Source organism: Microchirus variegatus (assembly GCF_963457635.1).
Source record: "Microchirus variegatus genome assembly, chromosome: 3".
Taxonomy (NCBI): Eukaryota; Metazoa; Chordata; class Actinopteri; order Pleuronectiformes; family Soleidae; genus Microchirus; species Microchirus variegatus.
In genome coordinates this window covers 24,550,748-24,563,621 of record NC_139804.1, presented here as the reverse complement: position 1 = coordinate 24,563,621, position 12,874 = coordinate 24,550,748, and the positions used below count along the sequence as shown (strand labels likewise).

At 40.0% G+C, this 12,874-nt stretch overlaps 1 protein-coding gene across 2 annotated transcripts in view; it reads left to right on the top strand.

Moving 5' to 3' along the window:
* dscamb (Down syndrome cell adhesion molecule b) overlaps positions 1–12,874 on the top strand; it is a gene marked incomplete at both ends in the record, with an annotated part of 107,237 nt that overhangs the window by 5,829 nt on the left and 88,534 nt on the right. For both annotated transcript variants that reach the window (XM_083887399.1, XM_083887398.1), the window contains 2 exons: positions 10,857–11,174; positions 12,089–12,235. In XM_083887399.1, the coding sequence (XP_083743525.1) occupies positions 10,857–11,174; positions 12,089–12,235 (465 nt within the window). The remainder of the gene's footprint in view (positions 1–10,856; positions 11,175–12,088; positions 12,236–12,874) is intronic.

The window sequence follows — 12,874 nt, the reverse complement described above, 5'->3', positions numbered from 1 at the left end:
AGGGCCAGGCTTTGAACTCCACACACTGTGGAGGCCCAAGGCTGAATTGATTCCTGCGACTCCGGTCCGGCCCTGATGCATGTGCCTGATGCACTGCGGCTCAGTAACACATCTACCACTGCCTCTCGCTCGCCATCTTTTCACGACCTTCCTCTATAGTCCATAGTCCCCCCCCCCCCCCGTTTTTTATTTTGTTGGGAATAAAATATCACACTTTTCTCTCCAACCATTTCATCTTTACCTCCAATCTGTGTCTTAATCAGATTATTAAAGTCTGCATTTCCAGGAGATCTTCTACCATCAAGTCTACCCATGTGTTTCGTGCTCCACAGTCTGAATATTAAAGTAGGCTAAGGGATAACGGAGGAGGCAGAGCTGGATAGACAGAGTGACAGAAAGACAAATGGGTCTAGCTTGGTTTTTCGACACTGCTTTTTATTTTTAAACCTGGCACAGATGCTAAGATTTAAGACCAAGTTAGTGGAGGTTATTTTTAGCTGGCCATTTTTAAAGCGCTGTCATCTTGTTGGAGTTGAGGTAAGGTGTGTGAGAGTGGGTGCATGTGAGTGTGAGATGTTTAAAGTAGGTGCTTTATTTGTGTTTGCTGGTGTTTGTGTATACAGTATGTGCAAGCACCTCGGTACATAAGAAGGCGTGTGGTATGTGTCCATTTTGTGCATGTGTACTTTGTGTGTATTTATTGAGGAGCTCGGTGGGTGGGACAGGGTGTGACATGAAGTGGAGCCACATGAGTCTGATTTATGTCCCTCCAACCGCTCATCGATCCCTCGCCGTGGTGTGGGACTGAGTGCACTGTCAATAATCTTAGCACTTTGTGGTATTCCTAGAATTCCCAGTCCACCTCTGCTTAGACCAAAGTGTGATGCTGCAGTAAGCCATCTTGTCCAAGATCAAATAAGAGGGCCTGGCGGCAATGCATTTGATTGCAGGATAGTCCAGCAGTCCAGCAGTGGAGGAAATAGAGAATTTAATATTTTGTTTGAACAAAGGGAGGTCATTTGGACAGAAGCCTACATAGGTCCCCAGAAGCATGTAGGTGTTTACGTGTTGCTAAGTGTCCCCTCAGACTGTTGCCAGGATGAGGTCTATTATATGTTGCACTGTGTCTCTTTATCTAGACCATCCATCCCCACAAGTGATTATGCTAATTAATGTTTGATCAGATGATTAAATTAAAACCTGATTTAAGCAGAATACATTTGTGTCTGGTTGGCTGGTTGGCTTAACATGGCACAAGTCCCCTGGTGTCCTAGCCTCTGGAGGACAGTGTGACCAGAGAGAGAGGAGGGAAAAATGGTACAAAAATATTTATTTTTATTCAGGCAGTGGCATGAAAAGGAGGAGGAGGAGGAGGTTTCTAATAAAGTAAGCCGTGGGTTGTGGAGAGAGGAGGAGAGATGGAGAGAAACAAGGAAAAAGGAGGAAAAATAAGTATGTGTGTGTATGTGTGTGTGTGTGTGCGTGCGTGTGTGTGGTAGAAGTGCTGAAAGGAGCCGTGCTGTGGTCCCTTAAGTGTTGAATAAACATGCTTGGTTTAGGGAAATGGCTGCGATAAATGTTTAATATGATAAGTCTATAAAGACGGTCAAATGAGTCTGGAGTATTAAAATGAGCATGGCACGCAGTAACAGCAGCAGCTTTTGGGGGTGGTGGGGGTGATGGGGGGGGGGGGTGGCTGATAATGGCAGGCAGAGCTAACAGGATGAGAGCAGCCAACTGCTGTGACAGCAACATTAACACACACTCCAGCTGCTGGTCACAGACATCTTCTGGACAAAACGTAGATTCAAAGGTCTGCCATGGCCCAATAATGATATTATTACCTGTTCAACATCAGCAGCGTATTTGGACTGTACATTTCAAAGTAAAGCTCAACATTAGAATCCATACTCTAGAATTCATCATAAAAGAAAATACACATACAACATCCAAAAATAAATGAAAATTGAGCAGCATTAAAGTATTAACCTCACACTGCAAATTTCCTTGAATTTGGTCATAAAATGCTTGTTGACACAAAAAAAGCTTAACAAGTTCACAGTAACCAATAGCAACCCCCTAGATAATGTGTTTATAGTACAACAAAAGCAATTCATTAGGCATGTGCCCCTTAAATGGTGATTTTTATTTAATAGTTTTACTGTGCAAAATGTTTGCTTAATTCCATGATCCATCATACATATAATAATATAATATAATATCTCTGTATCACAATATGAGTTGATGTTTGAGGAAAAATGTGTGGTCTTAGGAAGCAAATCCTCGCGTTCCTTGTACCTAGCATCCATCATGATCATGTTCTCATACATCCTAATAAAAATAAGATTTACCTCACAAGGTTAATAAATGTAATAGCATTGTTAACATCACTTTTGGGTGGCAAGCTTTCATTCTGTTGTCCGTAGTTTGTAAAGATTCACAGGGATTAAAACTCTAGAGCCCAACTTTGTGCTGATTAAGACCGCTGCAGTGGATTCTCCGTGTTTCCCAGTTTAGTTGTATTTAGATCTTGTGTTGCCCAGTGATTGTTTTTATGTCAAGATAGACAGATGTAATCAACATTTCTCCAGTGACGCGAGACAATTGCAAGCTGTTTGGAGATTGAATGAAAGCACAAAGAAATGCCCACAAAAAAAGTTTCAGAAGTGAATTCTCCTGCTCAAAAAAAACTGGTCATCGAGCAGTTTGACAGGATAAATGCATCTTGTCCCTGTTCAACCCTGCTCTACCACTGCATATGCACAAATGCTCCCTAGATTGGGTCTGATAGTATTGCTTGACACTGACATACAAATAATAGAATTTCTGCTCAGGCAGACTAAACAGATACTGAATAACAATATAAAGTGTGTGTGTGTGTGTGTGTGTGTGTGTGTGTGTATATATATATATGTGTGATATACAGTCCTTGTGACATTATGATTCTAGCTTTTTGGACACTGAAATCTCCTGTATATCATGTTAGCTTGTCTGGTATACAGGTAGTCAGCGGTCATGTTGAGACACTATCAACAGCAATTCTTTTTGAAGACCCTTATGCTTAATGTCTGGTGACATAATAAGGTTGGTTGTCTCGTTGTGCTGTGTGTCTACTTGTCTGAAGCAAGGCCTCTGCCAATATTGCGTTGTTTTAATGAGAATGTTTCTGCTTAATCATGTTATCAGGAGAGATGGTGTATGCGTACGATTAGATTAGTTTGGAAACAATTTGATTAAAGCCACTTAAGTCTTAATGCAATGTGGTTAAGGATAATAATTTACAGAGAGCGAGTCTATGACAGAGGTTTGTAATGTTCAAACTTATGCGACATCAGCAACATAATGACTGAAATGCACTCGTAAAAAGGCATATGCCCCAATGACTACTGTGTTACTGACAAGCTGGCTATAGTAAATGTGAACATGTCTGAATGCAGTCTTTTTTAAGGTTATAGAGTTTAGACTTCACAACAGCTCTATGAAGTCAACTGCATTATCTGTTTATATTTATTTTCTGTCTTCAATAAAACACACTTTAGACACTGACAACCATTAAAGGCAATTTACTTATTATAAATCATGATTTTATTACAAGTAAATGACCTTTTATGGTTATCAGTGTCTCCATACACTACAATGAGTTGCATCCAAAGCCTCCCGTTTGGCACCGCCTGTGTTACTTTACGTGGCAAACCACCAATATTTCTCACTTATTCACATAATCATGAATAAATCATCCATGAAATGTATTTGTCCAAAGTATTAGCATTCGTTTGCTGTTAATACATAGTTGATTAGATTGAGCAGAGTGCTGCTTTCCTGTGTTCTTGGTAAAATTTGAAAATGACTTAAATTCACAGATAATATTGCAGATGCTGAAAGACAGAATAATGTGTGGTGACTTTCTTATACCTGTGGCTCAGCAGTATTTGGACTTGCATGACAAAACCCAGCTTACAGTAAGCATACATTGGATTGGAGTGAATCTACACCGCACTTTAAATGTAATCTTGTTTTTGTGGGTTTTTTTTGCAGAAATTTAATTTAGATTTATTGTGCGTCTTGCATAGCAATACAATATTTACACTAGTGGAAGCTTTTATTCATCTGCAACAGCAGAGGGAGCTGCTTTAGTCTGTGTAATATCTCATGCACTCCACCTCCACCTCCTCCTCCTCATCATCATCATCACAATCACCAGCGGCAACAGCATCATCATCATCATCATCATCATCATCAGCTTAATTTAGACATCAGTGTCTTTATCACTCAGCTTTACTAACTGAGAAACAGTCCAGGGTTTTTGACTTCCCCTTGATGAGACGGGTAGCCACTCTGGCCCATTTAAGACATGAAAATAGACCGGGGAGGAGGAGGTGGCTCATCTGCTGTGTGGGCGTTGTTTCAGTGTTTCCTGCCCCTCCTTGACATCAGAGGACAGATCTGTGTGGATCAGCAGCTTGCGTAGAGCCCCCTTCTCCTGTCACAGTTGCACTTAATATTCATGAGAGCAAATTGGAAGACAGTCATTTAACTTTGCGTATGGTGTATCGCCTCTGGGCAGATCAGTTCAGTGGGAATGCTGACTCACAGTGGACTGCATGGTAGTGAATGGTCGCCTGCCTACCTTACAACTTCTAAGGGTTGTAGTTTACCTTCAGCCTCATCAGACTTTGATATACAAGCAACATTTTGCCATTTGATGAGACTAAATAGCAGATAACATCTGTTCACTGTTAGGAATTTGGGTCACGAACAGGTCAAGGTCCTATTTTTAGTGTATCTGTAAGCCCGCAGAGAAGGAGCAGGAATTTGGAGACTGTGATTGTTGAATGTGAGTGAGCCAGGTATGATCTCCATGTCCCAGGCAGACTTGCCCTGAGGGCACAGAGCAGAGAGTTACTTTAATTACCCAGGGTTCCTGCTGTCACTTTGTCACTGTGAAGCACCGGCTGCCATGCTGCTGTGGCAGTGATGACAACTCAGACAATGGCTTTGCTCGCTTAACAGATCCAACACGAGCGCCCTCTGAAATAGAGGAAGCTGAATCAGTCCCACTGTCTCTATGGTCCTCTCTTTTCCTCTTCTTGTTTGCTCTGTGCTGTTCTTTTTTTCTTCTTCTGATCTCCCACAGTGTTCGGTAGTTGCTTGAAAGACAGAATATGTAAATATTGAATACATTTAATAGGTTGTCCCCAGTTTCCCACATGGCACTGCGTCAATTCACCAAAGAGAGTGAAAATCACAACAACCCTTCATCACTTCACCTGCTTTGATCAGGTGTCTGAGCAACAGTTTCTATTAAAAACAGTAAAGCTGTGATCCTGTGGCAACGGTGTTCCTTTGTGCGATTCAGCAAGAGCCAGTGAGATAGGGAATTCATCTTTACCTGCTGTTTGCTCCCATTGGCATTGATTGCACATTTACTTAAATGAAGCGCCCCAGTGGCTCTCAAAGCTCACTGTCATGGTTGGTTACTCCCTGTCAACTGATCAGCTCTATTGTGTGAAGGATCACAGTCTTGTTATGATACTCAACCACAGGTACTGTTTCGTCAGATTGGACAGTAACGCTGTAGGAGCATTACTGCAGCTGCTGCTCTGAAACACATTTCAATCAATAATAATATGAAAAAAACCTGGGTTCACGACCCGGTTGGAACAAGGGGCTTTCAGCATTGAGTTTTTATGTTCCTCCTGTGTGTGCATGGGTTTTCTCTAGGTTATCCGGCTTCCTCCCATAGTCAAAAAACATGCAATATGGGGATTAGATAAATTGGACACTCTAAATTGACCGTAGGTGTGAGTGGATGGTTGTTTGTCTCTATGTGGCCCTGTGATGGAGTGGCGATCTGTCTGAGTGTACCTCGCCCCTCACCCTTTGTCAGCTGAGATTGGCACAGGTCCCCGTGACCCTCCCCTGTGGAGGATAAAGCGGTAGAAGTTGGATGGATGTTCCGTACATTTATGTAATGTATAGTGAAGCAGCAAATTCAAACTATATGTGACCAAAAGATTATAATACATGTTGTCCAAGTCAAACCCCCCCCCCCCCCAAAATATCAGGTTTATTGTAACCAAAGTCGAATCAAAGACCTTGGAGTTGGAATGCTGAACACTGTGAGACATTAAAACACACACACACTGTAGTTCACTACAGCATCATATGCCATACAATTGAACAATGCAGCTTTGTGCTTTAGAGGCAGATACCAAAATGCCATTTTGCAAGCCGTTGCTTTTCAGTATCAAAAGCCAGTCAACTCTGGACCATGGATTTGCTCATCATGATTTTGTGAAGCTCAGCAGAAGGACGACGTCTTTGTGGACATATACATGAATAATTCATTTTTCATTTTCACAACATAATATCTAAAAGCTTCTCAAATCAATATTTCCATATGAAGGATACACCAAGGGCCATTTTCAATATGAGGAGAGATGCTTACGATTAACCGCCACAATATTATCACCTGGATCTAAGCACTGTTTTTGCATCTTGTAACTACTAACTAGTTTTATCTTTCCAGCCAGTAATATTCTGGTTTAAAGACACTGAAAAGTGATCATACCAGACCATTTAGCAGCTATTTTCCTCAGGAAAATAATAATAATAATGATAATAAAGGCAAATACAAGTTAACTTATTTAATTCGAAGGGAGGGGATAATCACTTTTGGTCTCTTTTTAATATACTATAATTATGGACATTTCAGATCTTATACTTGTTCAATAGTTTTGGTGTGTATATGATATATAGAGGAGTTGTACTCTCCTACTGAAAAGTATTACTGATCTGTTTTTATTTTGCTGATGTGGCAGCAATACGCTTCCACGTCTAATCACTATAGAGACTGCAAAATGACTAGTAGTCCACGCAGTGTTCAAAAGGGTATTTCAGGCGGTGAAATCAAATCGAACTTGCCATTTGAAAGTATGCAATTTACAAATTGCAAATGCTCCAGTTTAATTGTTCTATTTTTATTCTATCTTCTAAAGCAGTTAAATAAATCAATAAATGCAGAGCAGCATTTTGTAAACAACTCATATCATTCTTGAATCAGAGCACAGTACAGTAAAATCGTAATAAATATTTTTCACAAATCATATCGTTACTTCCCCAGTATCCATTTAATACTGTGTTATCTTTAACTATAAAACTGCGTGTTTCCTTCCTCATTTCTCCCTGAAGAGATCCAGTCAGTAAAATAATCATAGCCAATTATGGATGCATATAATGCATTTTTGAGCAGTGTCATTTATTTCACCTTTACGGTTGAGCTCATGAAAAATTATGCCAATTACCGATTTCCTCTCGGGCAATGTAGTAAGTGGTTGGGCCCCGAGGCCGTTTGTTGGGCCATGACATGGTGCTCTCTCTCTCTCTCTGTGCCTGAGGTCTGAGGGGCCGATGAACCTGCGTCACTCGACCATTATGGTCTGACTTCTGAATTTTAGTCAGTCGGGAAATACGTACTGCAGTGAAATGTGGTGTCATTCACCAGAGTCCACCGCTTGTTCTTTTTTTCTGCTGTTGTTTAAAATCAATCTCAGTATCACTCTGCTAGTCTAAATGGAGTTGCTCTCACATACTTTATATGTTTGAAATATCAAAACAGCCCTGACATAAATCGACATAAGTTTCTTCGATCTTCGCACAGTAACCATACACTTTGATCTGAGTTGTCTCTCCAGCCATCTGCTATCATAGCACTCTAAGAACACAAGTATCAATAAACTAAATGCACACTTTAGTTAAAACTTTAATGTGTGCCTGTCTGATGCTTTATTTGTTTTAAATTAACTCTCACACCTTGAACACCATCCATAAACAGGTGGGGTTGACACAGACTGGAACTTCCTTAGGTTCTAGTGAATATTAAAAACAAAACAAAAAAAAAAAGGTATCTCTGTGCCAGCTGGAAAAATGAGTATGAATCAGAATGTAATTTGACTTTGATGTATTATTTTCATCTTAGCTGGTGCCGTAGGCCCACTTATTAACCCAGAACACTATACCACCAAATTTTAAAAGATTCAAATAACCTAAAACTTTTTTGATGTGAGACACTATTCAGGAGTGTATAAGAACGTGCCTCTGCTGGTAGCGAGCAGTATTTTACTTGTCGACACTTTATTTAATTGTTCTTTATTCATAACAAACGATAGTCTGAGAACGTTTGCACTTGCTTTTAGCCATTCACTTTTTAATATATGCCTCTGTATTTATATTCTTTGTTTGTGAGATGGTGTTTTCCTTCTTTTATGTCGTTACTTTCTTGTATCTGCCTCTTAAGCTGCCTCTTTGACCTGGTTCTCAATTGATTCACCTGGTTAAATAAAGTTTAAAATAAATAAATGTATGAAACATATCAAAACAAGGACATTTTCACATATGAAAAGGATGAACGTTCAGAAATGTGCCCAGTTCACTTTTATAATGCATATAAATGGGCCAATCTCCCGTTCTATTCATCACGTTGTACAGTAGATCCGTGAGTCTGGAGTTTTATTGTTTGCACAGATGAAATCAGCATGAGGCAGAGGATATTGACTGTCTTTGTGTGTCTGCAGGCCATAGTGTGATTATTTCTTTTACTTTTTTTTTAACAAGTTGTACTTTGCTATTAGAAGGCTTGTTAGGCAACTAAAAACTCTAGGCATATAAACACTTCTAATCTATGTTTATGTAAATCATTGCACCATATCTAGTTTTATTGTATATTCACATTTTTAATTAGTCAGACATGCAGTTGCATGAAAACACAATACTTTAATATTGTCTCAACATATTATAGAAGCCATTTGAACAATGGTGACACAAAATCCATCTAAAATGTTCCCTTTTTAAAAAAAAACCATATTTAATTCCTGAACATTATTGAACACTAATTCCACCATTGACAATTCAAAAGTGTTTACATTTATATGTTAGACATCATGTTGACATCCTAGTGGCAAAGGATGGTTAAAACTGCAGCCTGGTCAACAAATAGTTAATATTCAATCATAAAACTCACACAGCCCTGCTTCACCCTCAGGACTAATAATCCCTTGTAAAATCACAATATAACTGTCAGACAATGGAAACTTCTGCCACATATTCAGAACTGTGTCACTGTCACCATAAAAACTATCCACAAAATCTAAATCCTTAACTGTGATACCTAAAATCTATATGCTGCAGCGTCGTACAGAAAATGTCCTCAGGACCATGCATTAGTCTTTGTATGTATACATATATATGTATACAAACATTTCATCACGACCAGTGCGTGCTTCCACAACGTAATAATAGAAATTGCCAGAGTTATCAGGTATTGGACTTCTCGTTCTCTGACGGATACAAGCTACACACAGTCAGTCTTCATTATCTGAATACTGTAGATTATGCATCAGCCTGTGTCTGCAACACGGGGAGTGCCGAGTTATGTGCATTACAGAAAGGTTACAAATTGCCATCTCTCCAATATGTCAACAGATGATTGTAGAAAAATAATTGCTGCAGTATTGATTGTCGGTGTGCCAACGCAGTCATTTTGAAGAAGTATTCCTAATTTGTAGCGGCAAATGTGGATGACGATGTACACGCACAGGTCGCCACAGTCAAGAGCCAGAGGAGCAGAGAAAAGCATGAAATTGTCTGCAATTTGAAACCGTGTTAGGAATTTATGAAGTGCTAAAATGTTTTTTTCCCCGGGGAGAGTCCAAGCCAGCTGCCTGTCCCACTGTTAGCCATTTAGCACAGAGCCTTCGGGCTCGTCACCAGGCTGAGATACACACATATGAATACTGTATAGTTATTTTTGTCTGAAATATCAACATACAAACAGTCTGTTTCTCATATAAACACTGAGGTCCTGATTGCAAACGAACATCTGCTGGCTTCTTCGCGCTGAAATCAAACAGCTGTAGATTACTTTGAGGCTAATTGGTCCAACATTGACATTTATTACCCTCCTCTCGTCCCCCAGAGAATGCTCTCGCATAAACTGCATGTAACGTCATTCTCTTTACTGTGATGTGAATGTGAATATGATCAAGGCAGCTGACCTTATTTCATAATTGATAGTAGTTTATGTTAATTTTATGTTCCCGAAGTCCCAGGGATAGGAACACAGTGATGAATCCAAAATGACTGGTCATGTTGTGCAAATTGAGATGCTTCGAGTAAATGATGTTTGAGGAATACACATTCATGCGTTCTAGTTTTTGTCATTGGAGATTGATATTTTTTCATAGTGAAGTACTTAACCAGTTGGCTCCAGCCACCTCTGCGACCCTCACAGGTTAAGCACTATAAATAATGGATTGATGGAAACACAGGAAGAAAAAGGGAAACATTTTAAAGTCTCTGCTCCAGATTTCATGTTTAGAAATACAGTGTATTTAAGCACACTTCTTAATTAGCACGAAGTTAGAGTTAAAGGACCAGTGACTAAGAATTAGTGACATCTAATGGTCAGACTGCAGATTGTACCAAAATGGAAGACTCCTTTGTTCACCCCTCCCATTTCCAAGCAGGTTACGGACATACAGTGGCCTTTATATACTAGAAAGAATCATGTGCGTAGTAAGCTTCTGCTTCAAAAACATTTGGTTTGCTTTGGCAGATTTGTCTGAAAGTACACATACAAACAATATGTATGTTACGTATGCATAGTATATTCAATTTCTGCCAGTAGACTTTTCTAAATGTTACATGCAGGACCTTTAAAATCTCATCTGTATCCAATTAAGTAGCTATGATCAAATGCATAACTAGAGTAAACCTGTAAACAATGCTACGACATAATAAAAACAGTGGTAACACATGATGGTAAAAGCAAATCTTTTGTGTTTTTGTCTCTCTTGCAGTTTTCAGTGAGGACCTACATTCCACCTTATACTTTGTCAATGCATCTTTGCAAGAGGTAGTATTTGCCAGCACCACAGGGACCTCAGTGCCCTGTCCTGCTGGTGGCGCTGCACCTGCCTCACTGCGCTGGTACCTGGCGACTGGCGAGGAGATCTACGATGTCCCGGGCATCCGCCACGTACACCCCAATGGAACCCTCCAGATCTTCAACTTCCTGCCATCCAGCTTCAGCAAGCTGATCCATGACAACACATACTACTGCACTGCCGAGAACCCTTCTGGCAAGATTAGGAGTCAGGATGTCCACATCAAAGCTGGTGAGTCCACAGAGCAGAGGTGTTATACGAGTACAATCTGTAGCAAAAGTGAGACAATTTGTATGAGCTGCACCAGGAGAAGATGATATGAAAATCACAGTTCATTGTGGGGGGATCTATAGTTATATTAAACAAATACCTGAATGAATAATGCAATTATGAGTGACGGTAAATACATAAACTCTATTAATCTTTGGCACAAAAACAACTCAAACCCAGAAAGACATGATTTTAATAAACGATTGATCTTAGTTTGAAGGATGGATATCTTGAGTAGAAGTGATCATGACTCTCCATCACAGCAGTGGTGACCAGCCCTCATTTGTGCTTAGAGTATTTAGAACTGAAGATTGGACGACACCTCATACTTTTTACTATATTTATGTTGTGTGGACACTTGGTTACTGCTAAAATTTTGTTGTACATTGTACATTGTGCAATGAGAATAAAAGGATTCTGATTCTGAGGGGAAAAAACTCTCATCCTCTTGTATTATATGTAATATATATATACACTGCTTCACAAATGTATTAGCCCACCACCCAAAGCCTCAGCTGCCCTAAAATTAACACCATCGGTAATTATCAAAATAATCAGATAATAATCAAATAAGCAAATCGAAGCAACAGACCAACAATGTATTTTTGGTGAAGCTTTATGCTGCTACATTCAAAAAGAATGAGAATCAATCCAGTTGATCAATTCTATATGTGTGAATCCAGTGTAATGAAGAGTTCCTTCCCTTTTGCTTCCACCTCTGTTAGGCCTTGCAGTTAAATGTTTTTTTTTCCTAGTTCCTTAATCCAAGGGGTGCTTTCGCTTTACCCAAAAATGAAAAAAATTAATGCACAGTGATGTATTTTGATTTCAGATGAATAACCCATTGGACCATGTGCATGTTTTTTGCTCAACAGTTTCACGGGAACCCTACACAGTAAGAGTGGCTGACCAGAAGGCTATGAGAGGCAATGTAGCCGTCTTCAAGTGCATTATCCCTGCTTCTGTCGAGGCCTATGTCACTGTTGTATCATGGGAGAAAGACACTGTTTCACTCAACTCAGGTAAGTTGCTTTGACAACAAACAGATCTCTTAGTGCCTCAACATAAACCCACAGAGTTAACCGATGAAAACTGAGATGAGTGTGTAACGTGTCAAGTGTAAAATGCCAGCATTAATATTCAAATGGCTAATGATGTTTGTCACTTTGTGTGTGGTGTATCTCAGTTATTGAACAGCAGAGAAAAAATGTTTTATCCCAAATTTTCACAAAGTGAGAGGTGTATATGTGTTGCCTTCTTTTGGCTGTTTATCTAAGCCCCCTCCCTCCCCTCCCTCCTCTGCTCCACTCTGCTCTGCACCGTGCTCTTTGGACACTGTGTTCTGTTTCACTGTGACTCATCTTCTTACCTGTTTGCTGTCGTTGTCTGCCATTACCGGGGCTCTGCAGCTCATCTGTGCAGTCTTGTCTTCTCACTAGCCAGAGGATGTTGCTAACTGTCACGCTGAATCACAGAGCCTCGCTCTCCTATGCACACTGCAAGCCAACTCCATTTTGAGTCCAGCAAGGGGTAAAGTGGAACAGTTTACATAGCATCATTGACCTAGTTACCCTCCTTGTCTGACTCCAGTGGCGCAGCATGATAACGCAAGAAACCAGAACATTCTAGGGGCTGGATTTTTACTCAAGTTAAATGGGATG